Source organism: Cinclus cinclus, chromosome 6, assembly GCF_963662255.1.
Source record: "Cinclus cinclus chromosome 6, bCinCin1.1, whole genome shotgun sequence".
NCBI lineage: Eukaryota > Metazoa > Chordata > Aves > Passeriformes > Cinclidae > Cinclus > Cinclus cinclus.
In genome coordinates this window covers 61,477,543-61,499,590 of record NC_085051.1, presented here as the reverse complement: position 1 = coordinate 61,499,590, position 22,048 = coordinate 61,477,543, and the positions used below count along the sequence as shown (strand labels likewise).

The 22,048-nt window shown below is 44.7% G+C and overlaps 1 protein-coding gene across 1 annotated transcript in view; it reads right to left on the bottom strand.

Annotated features, from left to right (window-relative positions):
- MDGA2 (MAM domain containing glycosylphosphatidylinositol anchor 2) overlaps positions 1-22,048 on the bottom strand; it is a 296,154-nt gene that overhangs the window by 120,268 nt on the left and 153,838 nt on the right. The window contains exons 5-6 of the mRNA XM_062495446.1: positions 20,851-20,990; positions 6,279-6,453 (exon numbers count right to left, since the gene is read on the bottom strand). Of these exons, the coding sequence (XP_062351430.1) occupies positions 6,279-6,453; positions 20,851-20,990 (315 nt within the window). The remainder of the gene's footprint in view (positions 1-6,278; positions 6,454-20,850; positions 20,991-22,048) is intronic.

Below are 22,048 nucleotides of genomic sequence, written 5' to 3'. Positions count from 1 at the left end.
GATCCATCAGTGTGAGATTCTCCCCTCTGCCCTGCTCAGGTGAGACCCCACCTGCAGAGTTGCTCCAGCTCTGGCTCCAGCATCAGGAGCTGCTGGAGAGATCCAGAGGGATTCATGGAGCCAGGCTGGGAAGAGAAAGCTCCAGGGAGAGCTCAGAGACCCTGGCAGGGTCTGAAGGGGCTCCAGGAGAGCTGGAGAGGGATTGGGGACAAGGGATGGAGGGACAGGACACAGGGAATGGCTTCACATGGACAGAGGGCAGGGATGGATGGGATATTGGGAATTGGGAATCCTTTATTCAGAGGGTGATGAGGTACTGGAACAGGTTTTCAACGCCTTTGGATGTCCCTGGATCTCTGGAATTGTCTAAGGCCAGGTTGGACATTGGGGTTGGAGCAGTCTGGGACAGTAGGAGGAGTCCCTGCCATGGCAGGGATGGGATGGGATGGGATGGGATGGGATGGGATGGGATGGGATGGGATGGGATGGGATGGGATGGGATGGGATGGGATGGGATGGGATGGGATGGGATGGGATGGGATTTAAGTCTCATTTCAACCCAACGCTTTCCATGATTCCATGATTCTTTGGGCATATAAACAGATGGAAAAGGATCAGTGATTTTCCCAATCAATGGATTTTCCCAGTCAATGATTTTCCCAATAAATGGATTTTCCCAATCCATGATTTTTCCAATCAGTGGATTACCCAATCAATGATTTTCCCAATCAATGATTTTCCCAATAAATGGATTTTCCCCATCAATGATTTTTCCAATCAATGATTTTCCCAACCAATGATTTTCCCAGTCAATGGATTTCCCAATCAATGATTTTCCCAATAAATGGATTTTCCCAGTCCATGATTTTTCCAATCAGTGGATTTCCCAATCAATGATTTTCCCAATTATCAGGAGTCAGACACTCACACAGAACAAGGCACAGCCCTGAATTCCCAGCAGAGGTTCCCAGCACCCAACTGCCCCAGGCACGGCCTGAAACACTGGAAAAGTCCTGGAACAATGGGAATTTCTGGGATCACTTTGCAGGAAGGATTTTGTTTACTCCCACACTCAGAATCCCAATGACCAGAGTACAGGATCCTAGCCCACTCTCATGTTTTTAATCAATATTAAAGAATTAAAAAGCAACAAAAATGAATTAATTAAAAGGTAGAGAAAAGAATAATTAAATTAATTTTAATGAATTAATTAAAGGGCAAAGTAAAGTCCAACAGGAAACACTTCCACACTGGAAAAATAACTCAGGGTCTGGGTTTGCTGGACAAGATGTAACAAGAAAAAAAACATTTAATTTCTCCAAAAAAACCCCATTTAATAGTTATAATTTAAAATAAATAATAGCATTTTAAATAAAAAAAATAAAATAAAAAGGTTTAATAATAAATAATTTAAATTATATTTATAATATATAAAATATTATTATTGGCTGTAAGCACCTCGTGAGGGAAATCAGTACAGCAGAGCTCTTTTGGCTCCAGGGAATATAAATATAAAGAATAAAAATAGCTGGAAATGGAAGGAAACCCAATTCAGTTTGGGGAAAAACCAGACTGATTGGGTTTTTTTTGGAAAATGAAGCAGCTGAAGAGAGGAACTTGGGCAGAGAGAGGATTCCTCAAAGCTCCATGATCAGACTATTTCAAGGGGGGAAAAAATCAAGTAATTAAATTGATTTTTAATAGAGCAGCAAAGAAAAAAAAATCAACCCTGAAACACAGACAGAGCTGTGAGAAAAAAGAGGGAAAATAATCCAGTGGCATGGTCAATTCCAAAATGAAATTCCATGAAAAATGCAATCAGAGTTGATTAAAAAATTCCAGATCATTATCATTAAATCAAGTACACTCGAATCAAGACATGGAGTCATTGAAAGCATTTTTATTCCCACTTCCATCAGGCTCTTCCCGAGTTTCCTTTGGAACCCCACCGTGCTGGAAAATCCAGATGGATCAGGAGCACCCACTAAAAAAAAAAAAAAAAATGTGGAATAAACAAGGTTTAAAGGCACTCTGACACTGCAGGGACTGAGATTTTTAACAGTAATTTTTGGGTTATTAATTCCCTCTGTACCTGCAACATTTTTCCATTAAAAAAAAAAAAAAGCAGGAAAAATGGATTTCCCAAGCCAGGAAAAACAGGCATTGATGCCAAAGGCCACCTGACATGATCGGCGTGGAATAATTGTTACAAATTGGGAGTATTAACATCTTAAGTCAGTAATTATTTGTTTCATAATCCCAAACCTAATTAATGCTTGTTCCTCCACTTCTTAAAGGACAGAAACTTAATTTTGTGGAATTAATGAAGAACAATCTGGGTTAGGAAAGTGTAGTTTTAGAGCACATCCGTCTCCACTTAGTGAATTTTTTCCAGAGGCTCCTTAAAAGGTTTAAATAAATCCCTGTTAAAAGGGAAATGCGGAATTAATTGAGAGTAAATAACGAGGAGGGGCTCCTGGTAAGACCCCACTGCTCTCTCCCTGCTTAATTTTGGATTTTAAATGGTCTAAAGGGAGAATAAAAATATTTGAATAGAGGAAAAAAGGAAAGAGTTGGTTATTTCTTCATTTATAATAAGCAAGGGAGTGCACAGCGGGTGCTGGGGATGATCAGAGGCTTGGAGCACTTCTCCTGTGAGGAAACCTTGGGACAATTGGGATTGTTTACATGGAAAAGGCTCCAGGGAGAGCTCAGAGCCCTTCCAGGACCTAAAGAGGCTACAGGAGAGCTGGAGAGGGACTGGGGGTGGAGGGACAGGACACAGGGAATGGTCTTTAGCAGGAAAAGAGGAGATTTGGGATCATGGGATGGAATTCCCAGAGCAGCTGTGACTGCCCCTGGATCCCTGGAAGTGTCCCAGACCAGGCTGGGTCAAGATGGGATAGTGGGAAATGTCCCTGCAGGGACTGGATGGGATTTAAGGTCCCTTCAATCCCAAAGCATTCCTTGATTCCAGGATAACAGCAAGTGCCAGGTTTCCTCCCTCCTATCCTGTTATTCTTCCAAGGCTCCTATTTCTTTTCCAGCCTTAAACTCTATCCCATAAAAATTCCAGAGCAGGAGCCTCTCCAGTGCTGCCCTACAATCCCTGCTCTAAAAAAATCCCATTTCCCCTCAGTCTGACTCCAGCAGAATGCAAATTACAGAAATTTCCCCACCCCCCCAAAAAAAAAATATTTTAGGGAAGAGAAATAAAAGTAAAACCAGGACTGGAGGCCATAAATAACAGTGAGGGGATGAGGAAAAAGGGAGGTTGTGGAAGGAACTCCTGGGAGGAGAATAAAGATGACAAATCAAAGAGGAAAATCAACCTGCCTGGAACAATTAGAGCCAAGCCTAAACCCCGACAAGTGAAGTCTTTCTGCTCACTGGATGGAATTCCCAACCCATTCCTGGAGCAGAAGCTAAAATCCCACCCAGCTCGGAAAAGACCCTCAGGGGATCATCTAAACCCCATCCATGGGGATGCTGCTCCTCAATCCTGCTCCAGCAGCACGAATCCAACCCAAAATGTTGCTGCAGGATGGAAATGGAGCTGAATTCCAAGGTTTTCCTCCTTGGATAATTGCATTTGCCTGCTAATCTGCCAAAAATTCCTTTCCCAAAATCTACCAGGTTTTTGAGGTCGTTTTTTTAGCTGGATTTCAAATTGGGATCCAGATCCCAAAGATAATTAACCCCCAGCAGTTCATTAAAATTGCTGTGGGGAAAAGGTGGACCCAGGAGCAAGGCTCAGGTTGGCTACACCTGGATATCCATGAATGATCTCCAGAGCCTGGAATTACAGAGTCCTACGGAGAAGGATGGGGCTGGAGATGGAGGACGAAGAAAAATCTGCCCAGAATCTGCATTTTAGTAGTAGTGCTACTTTAATTATCCAAAATAATGTAGAGTCATGCAAGTGGGGGACCTTGAAATTGTTCGCTGTGAGGGTGGAGAGGGATTGGAATGGAATTCCCAGAGCAGCTGTGGCTGCCCCTGGATCCCTGGCAGTGCCCAAGGCCAGGTTGGACATTGGGGTTGGAGCACCTGGGACAGTGGGAGGTGTCCCTGCCATGGAATGGGGTGGGATGGGTGGGATTTAAAATCCACCCTCAATCATTCTGTGAATTAATCAAAACTCTTCGCTGAAGGAGTGGCCAGGTTTTGGAAGAGAATCCCCAGGGAATGCTGGAATCCCCATGCCTGGAGATGTCCACAAGGGGACCCCTCAAAATGTGATTTAACAGGAGTGGGGGGATTCAAAGCTTGATGATCTTGGGCGTTTTCCCAACCTTTATTTTCCTACAGTTCTGCATTTCTGGTTGGACCACCCCCACCAAACCCTTCCTCACCTCCACGAGGATCTGCCCTCAAAACAAGCCCCATACAGGGAATTTTCCAGGGATTGGCAGGAGCCGAGTATTCCAGTCAGGAACAGCAAATTTAAGCCTTAAACTCAGCTCTTTCTATAAGCCAGGCCTATTTCTCTGACTGTTTATAGATTCCTGTAAAGAGGGAATTTTGGAGCCATGAAAAGGAGCTGTCTTTGCACTCCAGGGATATTTATGGCATCAATTATCCCGAATTTTATCTGACACCAGCTCGTCTCAGGCTGATCTAACCACAGCCATTAGAGCCAGTTTTAATTTAGGAAAGGAATAGCATAAAACATATCCGAAGAACCTCATGGAACTTTTCCTGCAGCTTGTTCCAGGAGGAAAATGAAATCTGAATTCACAGCCACGTAATGCTGTGGAATTGAGGCTCTGTAATTAACTGTGAGCTTTATTCCTGAGTTAAAAATTCCTGATAGCAGAAGGATCTTGAGGAGCAAACTCTGAAAGGAACTTTCTTTCTCCTTGCAATCCCAATCCTTCACATTTCCACTCCAATCCCAACCCTTCACATTCTTCACTGCAATCCAAATCCTTCAGATTTTTCACCGCAACCCAAATCCTTCACATTTCCACTCCAATCCCAGCCCTTCACATTTCCACTACAATGTTAATTCCATCACATTTTCCTTGCAATCCCAATCCATCACATTTTCCACCACAATCCAAATCCTTCATATATTCCTGAAATCCAAATCCTTCCCATTTTACCTACAATCCAAATCCTTCACATTTCCACTCCAATCCCAATTCTTCACATTTTCCCTGTGATCCAAATCCTTCATATTTTTCACTCCAATCCCAATCCTTCACATTTTTCACTCCAATCCAAATCTTCACATTTTCCACTGCAATCCCAATCCTTCATATTTTCCCTGCAATCCAAATCTTTCACATTTTTCACAGCAATCCAAATCCTTCACATTTCCATTCCAATCCTAATCCTTTACACTTCCACTACAATGCTAATTCCATCACATTTTCCTTGCAATCCCAATCCATCACATTTTCCACCACAATCCAAATCCTTCATATATTCCTGAAATCCAAATCCTTCCCATTTTACCTACAATCCAAATCCTTCACATTTCCACTCCAATCCCAATTCTTCACATTTTCCCTGTGATCCAAATCCTTCATATTTTTCACTCCAATCCCAATCCTTCACATTTTTCACTCCAATCCAAATCTTCACATTTTCCACTGCAATCCCAATCCTTCATATTTTCCCTGCAATCCAAATCTTTCACATTTTTCACAGCAATCCAAATCCTTCACATTTCCATTCCAATCCTAATCCTTTACACTTCCACTACAATGCTAATTCCATCACATTTTCCTTGCAATCCCAATCCTTCACATTTTCTACCACAATTCAAATCCTTCATATATTCCTGCAATCCCAATCCTTCCCATTTTCCCTACAATCCCAATCCCTCACATTTCCACTCCCATCCCAACCCTTCACATTTTTCCCTGCAATCCCAATCCTTCACATTTTTCACCACAACCCAAGTCCTTCACATTTCCACTCCAATGCCAATGCTTCACATTTCCACTACAATCCAATTCCACCATATTTTCCTTGCAATCCCAATCCATAACATTTTCCTTGCAATCCCAATCCATCACATTTTCCACCACAATCCAAATCCTTCCCATTTTCCCTACAATCCCAATCCTTCACATTTCCACTACAATCCCAATCCTTCCCATTTCCACTCCCAACCCTTCATGTTCCTCCATCCGTAAAAACTCCGCAAACCCGCAGCATCCGCCATTAAAGTCGGGATTGACAGGGAGCCGAACGTTGCTCAGGAACAACAGCAATTGTAGGGAATTCCCAAAGGAGCAAAGGAAGAATTCCATGGATTTACTCACAGTACACGTCCACTCGGATGGATTTGATGGCCGGGGAGCCCAGGCCGTTCTCAGCCTTGCAGTAGTAGCGACCTCCCTGGTGTCTCTGGATGTTGGAAATCCTCAGGGTTTCGTTGAAGACACTGGAATCTTGGAATCTGTCAGAGGCACTTCCTGCTGTTTTGGTCCACCTGATCTGAGCAAGCACCAAAAACCAGGATTACTTTAAGTCCGGAAAATGGGCAGAGACTAAAACTCAGCAGAAAAACCAGGATTACTTTAGGGCTGGAAAATGGGCAGAGACTAAAACTCAGCAGAAAAGCCAGGATTACTTTGGATTTGGAAACCATGAGATTTGTGTGTGTGTGTGTGTCCCAGGATTAGACCTTGGATTTCTCAGGGAAATTCCCAAGAAACTTAACCCCTCACAGGAACAAACACTTCATCCAAGAGTCCCTGAGGAGCTGCATTCCATGGAATCATGGAAGGGTTTGGGATGGGAGGAGTTTTAAGATCCCATTCCTGGCCTTGCCATGGGCAGGGACACCTCCCACTATCTCAAGCCTTGAATATTCCCAGATTTCTGATCTGTGGGATTTGAGGCTGTCTGTGATGGATCTGGGAGGAGAAATGAATTCATATTTCTTTTTTTTTTTTTTTTTACTGACAGTTTTCTTATTTTGGTAATCACAGAATCATGGAATGATTTGGGTGGGAAAGGACCTTAAATCCCATCCCATTCCAAGCCAGGGACACCTCCCACTGTGCCAAAGTGCTCCAACACCAGTTCTTCAGGAAAGCTGGAGAGGGACTGGGGACATGGGATGGAGGGACAGGGAATGGATTCACATGAACAGAGGGCAGAGGGATGGATGGGATATTGGGAATTGGGAATTCCTGGCTGGGCTGGAATTGCTAGAGCAGCTGTGGCTGCCCCTGGATCCCTGGCAGTGCCCAAGGCCAGGTTGGACATTGGGGTTGGAGCAGCCTGGGACAGTGGGAGGTGTCCCTGCCATGGCAGGGGTGGGATGGGATGGGATGGGATGGGATGGGATGGGATGGGATGGGATGGGATGGGATGGGATTTAAGTCTCATTTCAACCCAACGCATTCCACGATTCCATGATTCTTTGGGTATATGCATAGATGGAAAAGGATCAGTGGATTTCCCCAATCAATGATTTTCCCAATAAATGGATTTTCCCAATCAGTGATTTTCCCAACCAATGATTTTCCCAATCAATGGATTTCCCAATCAGTGGATTTCCCAAACAAGATTTCCCCGATCAATTATTTTCCCAATCAGTGTCCCTGCCCATCCAGGAATACAATTGTTTCTAACATCCTTTCCAACACATTCCAGGACTCCATGGAATGAACTGGGACTGGGGAGTTGATCCCAGTGCTCACCAGTTCTACATGCCAGTCCCACCACAGCTCTGAATTCCCAGTGAACTAAAAAATTCATTTTTGTTCTGTAAACCAGAATATAATCAGAGTAGGAATTTCCCGTTCCCTCCATCCGAAGCTTCTACAATTCCCTTGGACTAAAATCCAAGGAAAGGGCCCCTCTCTGAGTGATGTAACCTCAGAAAGATGTGGAATATCAAGCAAAGGTCTGGAGAAAAACCACAGAGCTCATTAAAATTACAAAAAAATCCTCAGGAAAGCAAGGGATAAGCTCAGCAGTGGAGCAGTACCCAAGGAAAACTCAGGGAATAACAATCAACAACTTTAAAATACCCAGAAGGGAGCGGAAATGGATCGTGGATCAATTCCCAACAGAAAAGGCAAAGTTAAGGAAGTAACAAAATGGATCAGGAATCACCTCCCGTTTGCTCAGCCCCAAATGTTTATGTAAAACATCTTCAACCCGTGATGTTCCATTCAGTCTGGGTCAGCACTTCCAAGGGACATTTCTGGGAATGCTGGGAGTTCCAGGATGGTCCCAGGGATGGGAAATCTCCTCCTCACCACCAGGATCAGCTCCATTAAACCATCCCCAAGTTTGGGATTTCCACCACCAGTGCGCCACCCTCAGTTGCCCAAAGGTGTAAATCCCATTTTTTCCCCAAAAATCATTGATTATTCCAAGTTTTCCCAGGAATTTGCCTCCTTGGTCTTCCCTATGAGATCCCTTTTTACCCCAAGCTGTTACCCCCAACCCAGAGGTGATGCCTTCACGCAGTTTGGGAATAGGATGTTTGGATGATGGAGATCTTTGGAGCTGCTCCGTCCCACCCCAAGCAGGACTGGAAAACCAGGAGCCAGCAGCTCCCTGTTCCCAGAGGGATTTGTTTCTCACAAGAGCAAAAAAGCATCAAAATGTGTTTCTGTCATTAAATTCAAACACTGGAGTCTAAACAAAGAGAGAGAAATGCCTTAAACAGGGATTTTTTTCCACTTGAAATTCACTCCTCAGAGCAGAATCGTGGTTCAAAGTGACAAAGCTGTGGCGAAACACAGGCAGTTAAAATTGAGATTTTTTTTTTCCTCTTAAAATAACAATTTTTGTTGTTTCTGCTTTTCCTTCTCCTCATCTCCACTCATTTTACTCCCCTGGAAAACCCTTGGGAAAAATTGGAAGCATCTTCACAGAGCATTCCCAAAAAGCTGTCAAAGATGACAAGGACCCAACTGAGCTCCACACGAGAAATGTTTCTTTTCTAATCTTTCAGCAATAAAATTCTTTGCTCCATTACCTGTCACAGTCGTTAGGGGAGGGATTTTGGGGCTGACATGAAGATTTGGGGCTGGGAATCTTCCAGTGATCCAAACCCTAAATCTCCCTGTGATCCAAACCCTAATTGTCAGTTATTCAAACCTTAAAGATCCCAGTGATCCAAACTCGAAATCTCAATGAACTAAATTCTAAATCACAAAGATCCAAACCCTAAATCTTCCAGAGATCCAAACCCTAAATCTTCTACTGTTCCAAAGCGTAAATCTTCCACTGTTCCAAACCCTAAATCTTCCACTGTTCCAAACCCTAAATCTCCCTGTGATCCAAAATCTAAATCTCAAAAATCCAAACCCTAAATCTCAAAGATCCTAACCCTAAATCTCCCTGTGATCCAAACCCTAAATCTCCCAGTGATCCAAACTCTAAATCTCAAAGATTCAAACCCTAAATCTCACAGTGATCCAAACCCTAAATCTCCCTGTGAACCAAATCCTAAATCTCCCTGTGATCCAAACCCTAATTATCAGTTATTCAAACCTTAAAGCTCCCAGTAATCCAAACTCTAAATCTCAATGAACCAAATCCTAAATCACAAAGATCCAAACCCTAAATCACAAAGATCCAAACCCTAAATCTTCCAGAGATCCAAACCCTAAATCTTGCAGTGATCCAAACCCTAAATCTTCTACTGTTCCAAAGCGTAAATCTTCCAGTGATCCAAACCCTAAATCTCCCAGTGATCCAAACTCTAAATCTCAAAAATCCAAACCCTAAATCTCCCAGTGATCCCAATGAGCTGTGCTGTATTTTCCTCCCACAGGATCCCAATTCCTCGCAATGCCCTCGCTGATCCCGAAATAGGAGTGAGAGTCTGAGCTGCCATCGGGTTCAGCTGTGGTGACAAAGAAAAGAGCTGGCATGTGCTTTTGCTGGAAAAGCGAGAGAAACGGGAAGGGGGAGGAGGGAAAAATGGGAAAAGGGTGGGAATTCGTTAAGAGGGATTTGACAGCCCAGCTTGGGAGGAAAGGCATCGGCAGCAAAGGCCAGGCAGGAGCAGCAGCTGCTGGGAACGAGTCACAGATCCTGCAAAAACTCCCTGATTCTTTAAAAAATCAGATATTCCATAGAAAATATTCCTTAGAAAATCAGGAATCAGAGTAATTGGCTGAACAAGGGTTATTGGGATTTTTCCTTTAAAAATCCCTTTTCCCTTTCAAAAGGCGAGGTCACAAAGTATTAAAAAATGTGATGACACAAAATTCTGGGATCTAAATGCATTCCAAAGAGGAGATTATTCCTTGGTGGGAATTTAATCCATCCATACCTTTTTCTCCTAGTCATTGGATGCAATTTTTCTGTCAGGCAATTCCAAAATATTGGAGCACATCCTTCCTGCACACACCAGGTGTTGGAGACAGGGCAAGGAATATTTGAGATCAGTCAGGATGGGAATTCCAAAGATTTTGACTCTATTTCCATGTTTTTTGCTCTGTGAGCACGGATTTCCCTTCTTTTTCCAGAGGATAAATTGGTAAAATCTCTTCCAGGCAGGAAAAAGCCTCAAACAATATTAAAAAACACTGGAAAAAACTAAAACCTCTCCTTCCCTGAGCCTGGCATGGCTCAAAAAGATTCCGGCAATTCCTTTGTTCCGGGAAAAGGAATTGGAAAGGTGTTGGCATCGCACTGGATGAGATTCCAGCTCATTTCCAATTCCTGTAGAAGAAAACCTCGGCAAACTCCAGTAATCCCAAATAGCATCATTCATGTCTTGTGGAGCGTTCCTGGCACACCTTCCAACAACTCCCACGTTCCGTGCCAAGGAACGGAATTCGGGAACGCTTCCCACATTTCAGGAGAATTGCAAGGAGATGTAAAGGAAAAGAAAAATAAAAATAAAACCAGGATTAAGGGTTTGGAAAGACAGGGTAAAGGGAATCAGCACAATGGGAAGTAACAATGGGAAATTCCAAAAGGAAGGGAAGAAAATTAAAAATCAGGGAATGTTTGAAACTGGAGAAAACACCACAGGGAAAAGGGGAAGCCAGTAACTCGTAACTGCCTGAGGGACAGGAGGGACAGGACACAGGGAATGGCTTCACATGGACGGAGATGGATGGGAATTGGGAATTCCTGGCTGGGCTGGAATTGCCAGAGCAGCTGTGGCTGTCCCTGGATCCCTGGCAGTGCCCAAGGCCAGGTTGGACATTGGGGTTGGAGCACCTGGGACAGTGGGAGGTGTCCCTGCCGTGGCAGGGGTGGGAATGGGATTTGTGATTTGGGGTTCTCCCAACCAGAATGGGGTGGGATGTGTTGGAATGGTGTAATTGGGAAAAGCCTTTTAAGTGCTGTGGAATCTTGGGGTGGTTTGGATTGGAATGGTGTTGGGAAGAGCCAGCAGCTGTTGTGGAATCATGGAATGGTGTTGGTGGGAACCCAAGCCAAACCATTCCATGATTCCACTGTATTCTAAGGCTTTTCCCAACAGCACCATTCCAACCTCAAACATTCCAGGATTCCATAGCACTCTCGGGCTTTTCCAACACCACCATTCCAGGAATCCATAGCACTTAAAGGCTCTTCCCAGCCACACCATTCCATAATTCCACGACAGCTGAAGGCTTTTCCCAACACCACCAGTCCAACTCAAACTATTGCAGGATTCCATAGCAGTTGAAGGTTTTCCCAACAGCACCATTCCAACAAAAACCACTCCAACTCCCCACATTCCATGGAATGGCTCCTGGATTTTCCATCCTTGATTGATTTTTCTCTCTACTTGCATTTCACCTTTCTTTGGCTCTAGTACAAATGCCCTGGATTTTTTTTCCCACAGCACTTTAAGTCTCTTCCCAACAACACCATTCCAACCCCAAACATTCCAGGATTCCACAGCACTCAAAGGCTCTTCCCAACTCTGCCACTCCAATCCATATCACCCCAATATTCCACAGCACTCTAAGGCTTTTCCCAACAGCACCATTCCAACCCAAACCATTCCAGGATTCCATAGCGCACTCGGGCTTTTCCAACACCACCATTCCAGGAATCCATAGCACTTAAAGGCTCTTCCCAGCCACACCATTCCATGATTCCATGACAGCTGAAGGCTTTTTCCAACACCACCGGTCCAACCCAAACCATTCCATGATTCTGTAAAAGTTGAAAGCTCTCCCCAACACCATTCCAGGATTCCATAGAGATTGAAGGCTCTTCCCAACACCATTCCAGGATTCCATGGAGGTTGAAGGCTCTCCCCAACACCATTCCAGGATTCCATGGAGGTTGAAGGCTCTTCCCAACACCATTCCAGGATTCCATGGAGGTTGAAGGCTCTCCCCAACACCATTCCAGGATTCCATGGAGGTTGAAGGCTCTTCCCAACACCATTCCAGGATTCCATGGAGGTTGAAGGCTCTCCCCAACACCATTCCAGGATTCCATGGAGGTTGAAGGCTCTTCCCAACACCATTCCAGGATTCCATGGAGGTTGAAGGCTCTCCCCAACACCATTCCAGGATTCCATGGAGGTTGAAGGCTCTTCCCAACACCATTCCAGGATTCCATGGAGGTTGAAGGCTCTCCCCAACACCATTCCAGGATTCTATGGAGGTTGAAGGCTCTTCCCAACACCATTCCAGGATTCCATGGAGGTTGAAGGCTCTTCCCAACACCATTCCAGGATTCCATAGCACTCTAAGGCTTTTCCCAACACCATTCCAGGATTCCACAGCAGTTGAAGGTTTTCCCAACAGCACCATTCCAACCCAAACCACTCCAATTCCCTAAACGGGAATGGCTCCTGGATTTCCCAAACTTGCAGGATTATTTCTCTTTTATTGTAATTCCACTTCATTTGGCTCTGGTGCAAATTCCCCGGATTTTGCCAGAGCTTTTTCCTTAATGATGTATTTACCTAATTAGCATAATAGTCTGCAATTGTGTAATTAGTGTTCATATGTGTAATCATTGGAACATGTAATTAGCCCTAATTACACCATTAAAGCCTGCGAGTCAGAAATATCTTTATCATTTTGATTGATAGACATATGGGAAGGGGGGTTGGGAAATAAATCCCACTCGTTATTTTTATCTCCTTGGATCACGAAATCCGCAGGAGGTTCCAGGATTCAACCCGAAATGGCGATGGAATTATTTAAAAATTTGATATTATTGATCAAAACGGTAACGAGGTTGTTCCGTTGGAAAAGAAGGAGAAAAGTTACTCAAAAATAAAGAAAATTCAGGAAAGTGCAGCAAGGTTTTTCTGGAAAAATAAATTAAGAATTAACAAAAATAAGGAGGAAAATTCAGGGAAGAGCGACTAAGCACAGCAAGATTTTTCTGGGAAAAGAAATGAAGAATTATCTTAAAATATTTAATTTTAATTCTAATATTCACTCAATTTGAGGAAGAAAAATAATGCAGAAAAAAAAGTGAAAACAGAGAGCAGCAGCAAGATTTTTCTGTTAAAAATAGGAATTATACGGAAATATTTAATTTTTTATGTCTAATAGTCTAATATGAAAATTAAGGAAAAAGTTCTCAAGCGCAGCAAGATTTTTATGGAAAAATATTTCAGGAATTATTTTGAAATATTTATTTTTCGTGTCTAGTATTCTAATATGAAAATTAAGGAGAGACACCCCAAATGTAGCAAGATTTTTCTATAAGAAGAAATGAGGAGCTATCTGGAAATATTTAATTTTAATTCTGATATTCACTGGATTTTAGGAAGAAAAATAATACAGAAAAAGAGAAAAAAAACCCACAGAAACTGTTCTATGGAGATGCTGCTGCATCCTAAAAAAGGATTTTAAAACTCCTTGGATTTTTAGCCCCTCTGAGACAAAACAGATTTATCTGAAAAGTCAATATTTAGTTTTGTTTTGCTTTAGTTGAACATTTGTTCTGGGGGCTTCTCGAGCAGCTCCAGGACAAACACCTGTCATTAAATAATTTAATTGGGAGAGGAAAAACTGGGATTTTAAAAAATTATTTTTAAGTATTAGCCCTTTACTTTTAAATATTACTTTTAAATATTGACCCCCGATTAAATATTTTAATTTATTTCAAGTTCATCTCATGCTCTTCAAGTTCAGGGCTCTCGGTTTTCTTTACAAGTTTATTTTTAAAATCCAAAACTATTAAAATAAATTAAAAATCAAACAGCTGATCTGCCCAAAAATTTGGGAATGGTAGAGGGGAAGCCCTAAAAAGCAATATTTGGGAATAAATCTTAGTTGGGAATGTAAATATTCCCGGATAAAGATTTTCCAGCCTGATAAACTCCAGTGGAGCATCCAAATGTTCAGGTAAAAGGCAGCAAAATGCACCTGGAGCTTCCCAAATCATTCCCAGCTGCCAGAGGAGGGAGAAGAGCTCAATCCATTTCTCAATCCAGAGAAAATGTTATCCATGGAAATGTCAGCATGGAGATAAAATCATCCCAGAAGGATCCCGAAGGGTCGTTACCCCATCCCAGCGGGAAAATCCCAAATTTTTCCAATTCTCCCCACCAGACACCTCAGCTGGGCGAGGTTTTGGGAGCAGAATCTCTTCCCTTAAAATTTAAAAGCAACAAATTCCAGAGTTTTAGGAGTTCATGGGATCACAGAATCCTGGAATGGCCTGGGAGGGATTTTAAGGATCACCTCATCCCACTCCTGTTCCATGGCAGGGACACCTCCCACTGTCCCAGGTGCTCCAACCCCAATGTCCAACCTGGCCTTGGGCACTGCCAGGGATCCAGGGGCAGCCACAGCTGCTCCGGCAATTCCAGCCCAGCCAGGAATTCCCAATTCCCAACATCCCATCCATCCCTGCCCTCTGTCCATGTGAAGCCATTCCCCGTGCCCTGTCCCTCCATCCCTTGTCCCCAGTCCCTCTCCAGCTCTCCTGGAGCCCCTTTGGGCTCTGAGCTCTCCCTGGATCCTTCTCCTGTCCAGGTGAACATTCCCAGCTCTCCCAGCCTGGCTCCAGAGCAGCTCCAGCCCTTGGAGCAGCTCCATGGATTCCTTTGGATCACTCCAGCAGCTCCACATGATCCTGATGCTGGAGCTGGAGGCAGCTCTGCAGGTGGGATCTCATGGACAAGATGCCTTCCACTCCTTCCACAGCAATGGGAACAATTCCTGATTATCCTCCAGGAAAAGCCTCCCAGGCGTTTCCTTGGGAGATCTCATTCCAAAGCACTTTTCCATCAGCCCCAGCTGATCTGCATCAGCTGCTGGTTTCCCTGGTTACCAAATTATCCATGTACTCATCAAATCCATTCCTTTCCAAGCAAAACCTCCCAGATTCAGCCTTTATTCCAGAACCATCCTTGTCCCTGTACTGGGAGACCGGAGCATTCCTCACCCATGGAAAAAGAGCTCCTGGCTTTTCCAGCTCCGCTGCTCGGGCCTTTCCTGAGCCCGTCAGAAACAAGGAAATAAAAGCTGACAGCACGAAGGGAAAACAAAACACTGCAGAGCTTTGGGAGGGGAGAAAACAGATGGAAAATTCAGAGGACAAGTGTCTGTATTTCAGGTGAACTGGAATTTTTTTTCTGTTTTCCTTAAAATAATAGGAGAGTCCCACTCTGTGGGCACTGGAAATTTTCTGTATGGGATTTCTGGCAGATTTAAGCTACCCTAATGTCAAAATGAAACTGCTCTGTTGCCATTCCCCAAGCTGGATGTCATTCCCAGCTCCATGAGATTCCCTCCAGCCTCATCCCCACGATTGCTGAGGCTGTAACAAGTCCAGGCTCCTTCTTCCCAACTGAGGGAGTGGGATTGAAACCCAAACTTCCCTTCCCTGATGCTGCTTTTTTCTGGATTTAATGTCTTTTGATTTAACCTCCTTTTATATAGATTTGACTCTTCCCCTCATCACTTCCAAGCCATTTTTAGGAAGCTGCAAACACATTTCTTGTGAAGACACAACGGCCACTTGGAACCAGGAAAACTGGCAGGAACTGCTCCAATTATTCAGAGGCATTTAATTCCTTTAATCATCTTGCAAACCATTGGAATCATGGAAAGGTGTGGGATGGAAGGGACGTGATCCAGGATTAGAGCTCAGGATGTGCTCAGAGGCACCAAAGGTTCATTCCCAAAGATCCTGGTGCAGGATCACCGCTCCGTTCTGTGGATCCTGCCATTCCTGCCCTGGATTTTTGGCACATCTCCCGTTCTCCCTGCTGGCAGCCAGAGCAGGCCAGGCTCCGAGCCCTGCAGAGCTCTGCAGAGGTGTGAATTCGGGGAAGAAAACATCAAATAAACTCCTTGGAGCAGCACAAACATCGTGTAAAGCTTAATCACAGATCCGGCTTTTCATGCCGGAGCAGGATGGAAACATTTTTCCTTGCTGAACGGGAGCTTTATCAAGTCAAACATTTAGGAAAGGGGTTTTTTGGTTTTTTTTTTTTTTTTTCCCCAGCATAAAATCCAGGCTAATTTAGTCATGAGTCAGGCTGGGTTTTGTCAGGTGCTCAGTGAACATTTGTAAAGTCTTCCCGTGAACTGAGGAGTGTCAGATGGAATCAGCATCAATTTTCCTAACAAGGCTCCAATTACTGCTCCAAGGAGCTGTGGAGCAGGGTGGGAAAACAGCTGCTCCACCCCCCATCCCTCAGCTTCATCAGCACTTGATAAGAACTCTTATCAATTAAAATCCAAAACGTGGCACCCGCTTTGCCTCAAAGGAGCCTTTCATGTTCCACTGGCAGCAGATCAAAGAGAGTGGAATGTGGGGTTTCTGTTGGGGGATTGTTTTAGGGAATGCTGCTTTTTCTGCTTTAATGGATGGAGTGCCAGGGAATGGGGATTTTTCCTCTACAAGAAGAAGGCAGGATCCTGTTCTGCAGTGTCAGAGGAGGCTCCGCTAATCACAGGGAGTAATTAAGGGGATGCATTTGAAATAATTAAGGGGTTTTATAATGTGCCACAGTTACCTGGGTCTGTTCAAGGGGAGAGTTTTCCAAGGAGTTTATGGATAATTGGAATGGCTTTAAACTGACAGGGAATTGGTTTAGCTGGGATATTGGGAATTAAGAATTCCTGGCTGGGAGGGTGAAGGGGGCTGGGCTCGAATTGCCAGAGAATCTGTGGCTGCCCCTGGACCCCTGGAAGCGTCCAAGGCCAGGTTGGAGCAATCTGGGACAGTGAGAGGTGTCCCTGTCCATGTCAGGGATGGCACTGGATGGGCTTTAAATTCCTTCTCATCCAAACCATTCCATGATTCCATGAATTCCATATATATATTTTATATATATATATATCAAATATACAAATATAAATTTCAAAGCCCCTTCCAACCCCAGCCATTCCCTGCTCTGTATCACTTGGGTCACCCCCTTTGGCCACCCCAATTCCCAGCAGGCAGGATATGTTTTTCCAGGCCCACATCCCCCTGGAGCAGCATTTCCCTGGCTCTGTTTCAGGCTCACAATCCCAGGAATCCTTTGGGATCTCCTGGCAGTTCCTGCCGGCTCCGTGGCATCAGCACAGCACCCAACTCCTACAAGTGGGAAGAAAACACAACCAAACAGAGGCAGGGAGAAATTCCAGGGCTCCTAAAAGCAAATCCTCCCCTGCTTTTGAAAGCCACGGATCCTCCACGCTCTTCACACCCCACCAGCACCGAGAGCACTCCTGGATTTTTCCAGGAGAAAGGGATGTGCTCCCATGGCACTGCCTGTGAGAAGGGTGGCAGGAGGATGAGAGGAGGAGGTGGAATCTCCTTAAGATGCGTTGCAACCTCCATAAAGGAAAAAAAAAATCCCAGAGTGTGCAGCTTCCAGATGGTTGGAATGGCGTGTGGCACCAGCAGCTGCTGCTTCCAGAGCTTTGGGAATGACAGGGGACAGGAGTGGGGAGGCAGCACCTGGAAAAGGGAGGGACACAATGGGAGGGCCAGAGGTCACCCTGCAGCACAGGGAGGGACTGGAGGAGGATTTGGGCACTGTCCTCTGTCAACTCCACTCATTTTGCTGCTTGGAATGTGCCATTCCCACCAGGATAATGTCACCCCAGGTGGGACAGCACTCGGAGGGGAACCACTGGAAAAATCACAGCCAGCGGAAATCAAACCCCAAGGAGAGGGAGGTTTATAAAGACAAACAAGGTCTTTATAAACTCCTGGAATTGCTGAGATTGGAAAAGCCATCTGAGATCGAGTCCAACCATCCCCAGCACTTCCAAGGCCACCACTGATCCATGTCCCCAAGTGCCACATCCACATGGATTTTAAATCCCTTCAGGGATGGGGACTCCACCACTGCCCCAAGACAACCTTTTCCATTCAATTTTTCCTTATCTCCAATGCAAACCTCCCCTGGCACAACTTGAGGCCATTTCCCATTGTCACTTGAGGAAAAAACATTTTCCTGACAGGAATTTCCCATTCATCCCTCAGTGGAAAACCAGGAATACAAAATCCCAGCCAATCCCTGCTCAGTCTGATGTTTCTTCCTCTGCTCCCCATGATCCAAATGTCATTCCTCACTTTGGAAAGTCACAGTTTTTGTTTCCAATGACTGGACCTGCCAGCACAGGTGAAAATTCCTGAGGAAAATCAGGAAAAATCACATTGCTCAAGGCTGGGCAGGAAATTGTCACCACTGGGGATAAAATGTCACCTCTTAGCTACTCAACCCAGGAAATCCCTCATTTGTGTCCAGGGGTAAGTGGCCTATGGATATCCTGGAACATCCCTTTGGAGCTGGAGATCAGGGAAAGCCCAGCCCTTGGATCCTGGATAAAATCTGGGGAAAGGACAAGTCCCCAGAGTGATCCTGCTCCAAAGTTTGCAGGATTTTATCCGAAAACCAAACCAACTTTTCCTGACGGCCACAATATATGGGGAAAAAAAAAATAGGGCTGCATTCACCTCACCTGAGCAGGGACAAAATGTTTCAAAAATTCCAGCCAGGAAAAGTATTTCTATGGCAACTAACGGTGCATTCCAAAGCTGGGTGTGAGAAGGTGGGAAATAGGGAATGATAAATAATAATCACATGGAACATCTCAAAATCACTCCATGGATAACAAGCAGACATTCAAGGATGTGTCAGGGTGCTCGGAATCTAATATTTAATTAGAGCCTTATATTTAGTTAGCTTTTAATTTAATGAGATCAATTTTTGGGATTAACAGAGCGATTATTTCTAATTCTCCTTCTTTCTAATAATTCCCACATCCTTATATTATTCCTCCCAAAAACCTCATTGATGCTGAGAAACCTCAATGGTTCATCAAAATTTAGAGGAGAAATTTCAGAAAATTTCCATCCATTGCAAAGTGCAACCACCACTTTGAACAAAGGAATTTCTCTGCCTGGAAATAATCCCAGGGAAAAACTTGGGGCACGAGGTGGGAAAGGCAGCAGACAGAGCTGAAAAAATGGGAAGATTTGATAAATCTGAAGATTTGTGTTCAAAGGGAGCCCCACCAGAGGCGAATCGTTGCCAGGATGACTTGGAGCAGATCAGAGACATCCCCAAGTCATCAGATCCCAAAGAACCACATCCATTGATCCCAAAAGTTAAAAGAACAAATGTTGGAAGGACAAAAAAGGGATAAACGTGTGCTTTGGTAAAGCAGGAAGGAGGAGTGACAGGAGAGAAGGCAGAAAAAACGGATTTTTTTCTCATTAATTCATTTCTTCTCCCAGATCCATCACGGGCAGCCTCAAATCCTACAGATTAGAAATCCTGGGAATGTTCCCTTGGAGTGGGAAATATCCCTGCCCATGGCAGGAATTGGTACCAGTTGACTTTTAATCTCCTTTCCACTGTGATTATGGGATTTTGCAAATTCCCAATCCAGGGTTGTTTAATTCTTCCAGCGTTTAAACCAAAAGGAGCTTCCACGCCAAGAATAATGGGATAATTTGAGAAACGTGGAAGTGTGAAAACATTCTTGGAATGCACAATTCCATATTTTATAACCTCATTCCCCAGCATCTGATCAAGCAGCAGCTGGAAAACGATTTCCATGGAATTTGCAACCCAGATCTGAGAGCACCCTGTGGAAAAATCAGGGAAAAATTGGAATACTGGAAAAACCAGTACAGAATAAACTTCCACTACTTCAGCTTTAAATCTTCTCCTTAAATTGGGAACAATCATGGAATAAACAGCAGAGAAACAGCAAAGCCTTCCATCCTGGAGGAGCTCACACTGAAGGTCTCCCAGAGAATTCTGTGCTCACATTTCCTGCCCGTCCCTTGCAATTCCAAGAGCAAAGGGTTTAATTCATCACCTTGGAAAGAAAATCCCTGGGGATTCTCCCAATTTAAAATAACTGATTAACGAGGTGTCCTGGCCCAAGGGGGTCACACCAGGGAGGTGCAGCATGAGTTGTCAACAGTCCTGAGCCTGATAAAATAAGGTTAGCTCTTGAAAAACTGATTTATTCCCAGTTAATTCTGGTTTATCCAGCTGCAGCACTGGAGGTTCCATGACATCACAGATCCAGGGGAACAGGGAGAATTCCCCAAGCTCTTGGGTGTTGCTGCTCCAGCTGTTCCCTCTTCCAGAGTTCCAGCTGGATTTCTGAGGACTTGCATGCGAAGTTCCCAGATAACAGGACAACTTCAGGGATTTGTATCCAACAATTAGCATCCTTATAATTGTTTTCCTTCTATTTTACCAACCTCCACAGAAATCAAACACACCAGGATTCTAAAGCACAATATCACGGATTTTAACACCAGATTTAAAAAAAAAAAACAAAACTCATCAATATTCCTGCAGTTCCTCTGGAGCACCCAACATCCACCCAACAACCAGGATGGATCCTGCACCTGGATCCCATTGGATCTCACCCATCACGCACACCCTGAGATGAAGGTGCACCCATATTGTGGAGGGTGTGAGGAGGACAGGTGTGGTGGGGACAGGTGTGATGGGCAGGGACTCACCTGTGGCCGGGGGTGGCCTGTGACCAGGCAGGTGAGCTCCAGGGTCTCTCCCTCACGGATGGTGTAGACCCTCTCGGAGTAGCGCTCCTCCTCGATGTTGCAGGCCAGGCCCGAGTGCACGATCCGCACCGTGGGGGGGGCTGCAAGGCCAGCAGAGAAACGGGATCAGAACCACGTGGATCATGGGACTATTGGATGTTCTGGGCTGGAAAAATCCCCAAGTCCAGCTCTTAAAGGAATCAAATGCTACCTTGGCATTCTCAGCTCCATGTTCCAGCCAAGCCAACCCATCCCAGAGCACTCCACACCTGGGGCTGGCCATGAGCTGGGGGTGCTGCAAGGCCAGCAGAGAAACGGGATGAGAACCACATGGATCTGGGATCACGGGATGGGAAGAGCTGGAAGGGACTCACAGGGATTGCATCCTTAAGGGAATCAAACCCGACCACAGAGTTCTCAGATCCATGATCCAACTAATGCAGCCCATCCCAGAGCACTCCAACCCTGGGACTGGCCATGAGCTGGGGGAGCTCCAAGGCCAGCAGAGAAACGGGATGAGAATCACATGGATCACAGGATTACAGGATGTTCCAAGTTGGAAGAATCCCACAAGGATCAAGTCCAGCCCTTAAGGGAATCAAACGCAACCTTGGCATTCTCAGCTCCATGTTCCAGAGCACTCCACCCCTGGGACTGGTCATGAACTGGGGGAGCTCCAATCACATGGATCATGGGATTATTGGATGTTCTGGGTTGGAAAAAAATCCACAAGTCCAGCTCTTAAGGGAATCAAACACAACCTTGGCATTCTCAGCTCCAAGATCCATGAACCAACCAATCCCACCCCAAACAATCCCATTCCTGGGACTGGCCATGAGCTGGGGGAAGCTGCAAGGCCAGCAGAGAAACAGGATGAGAATCACATGGATACCCAAATTATGGGATGTTCCAAATTGGAAGAATCCCACAAGGATCAAGTCCAGCTCTTAAGGGAATCAAACACAACCTTGACATTCCGAGCTCCGTGTTCCAACCAACTGAGCCCATCCCAAACAATCCCACTTCTGGGGCTTATCCTGAGCTGCAAGGCCAGCAGAGAAACAGGATGAGAATCACAGATCCCCAAATTATGGGATGTTCCAAATTGGAAGAATCCCACAAGGATCATGTCCAGCTCCTAAGGGAATCAAATGTGACC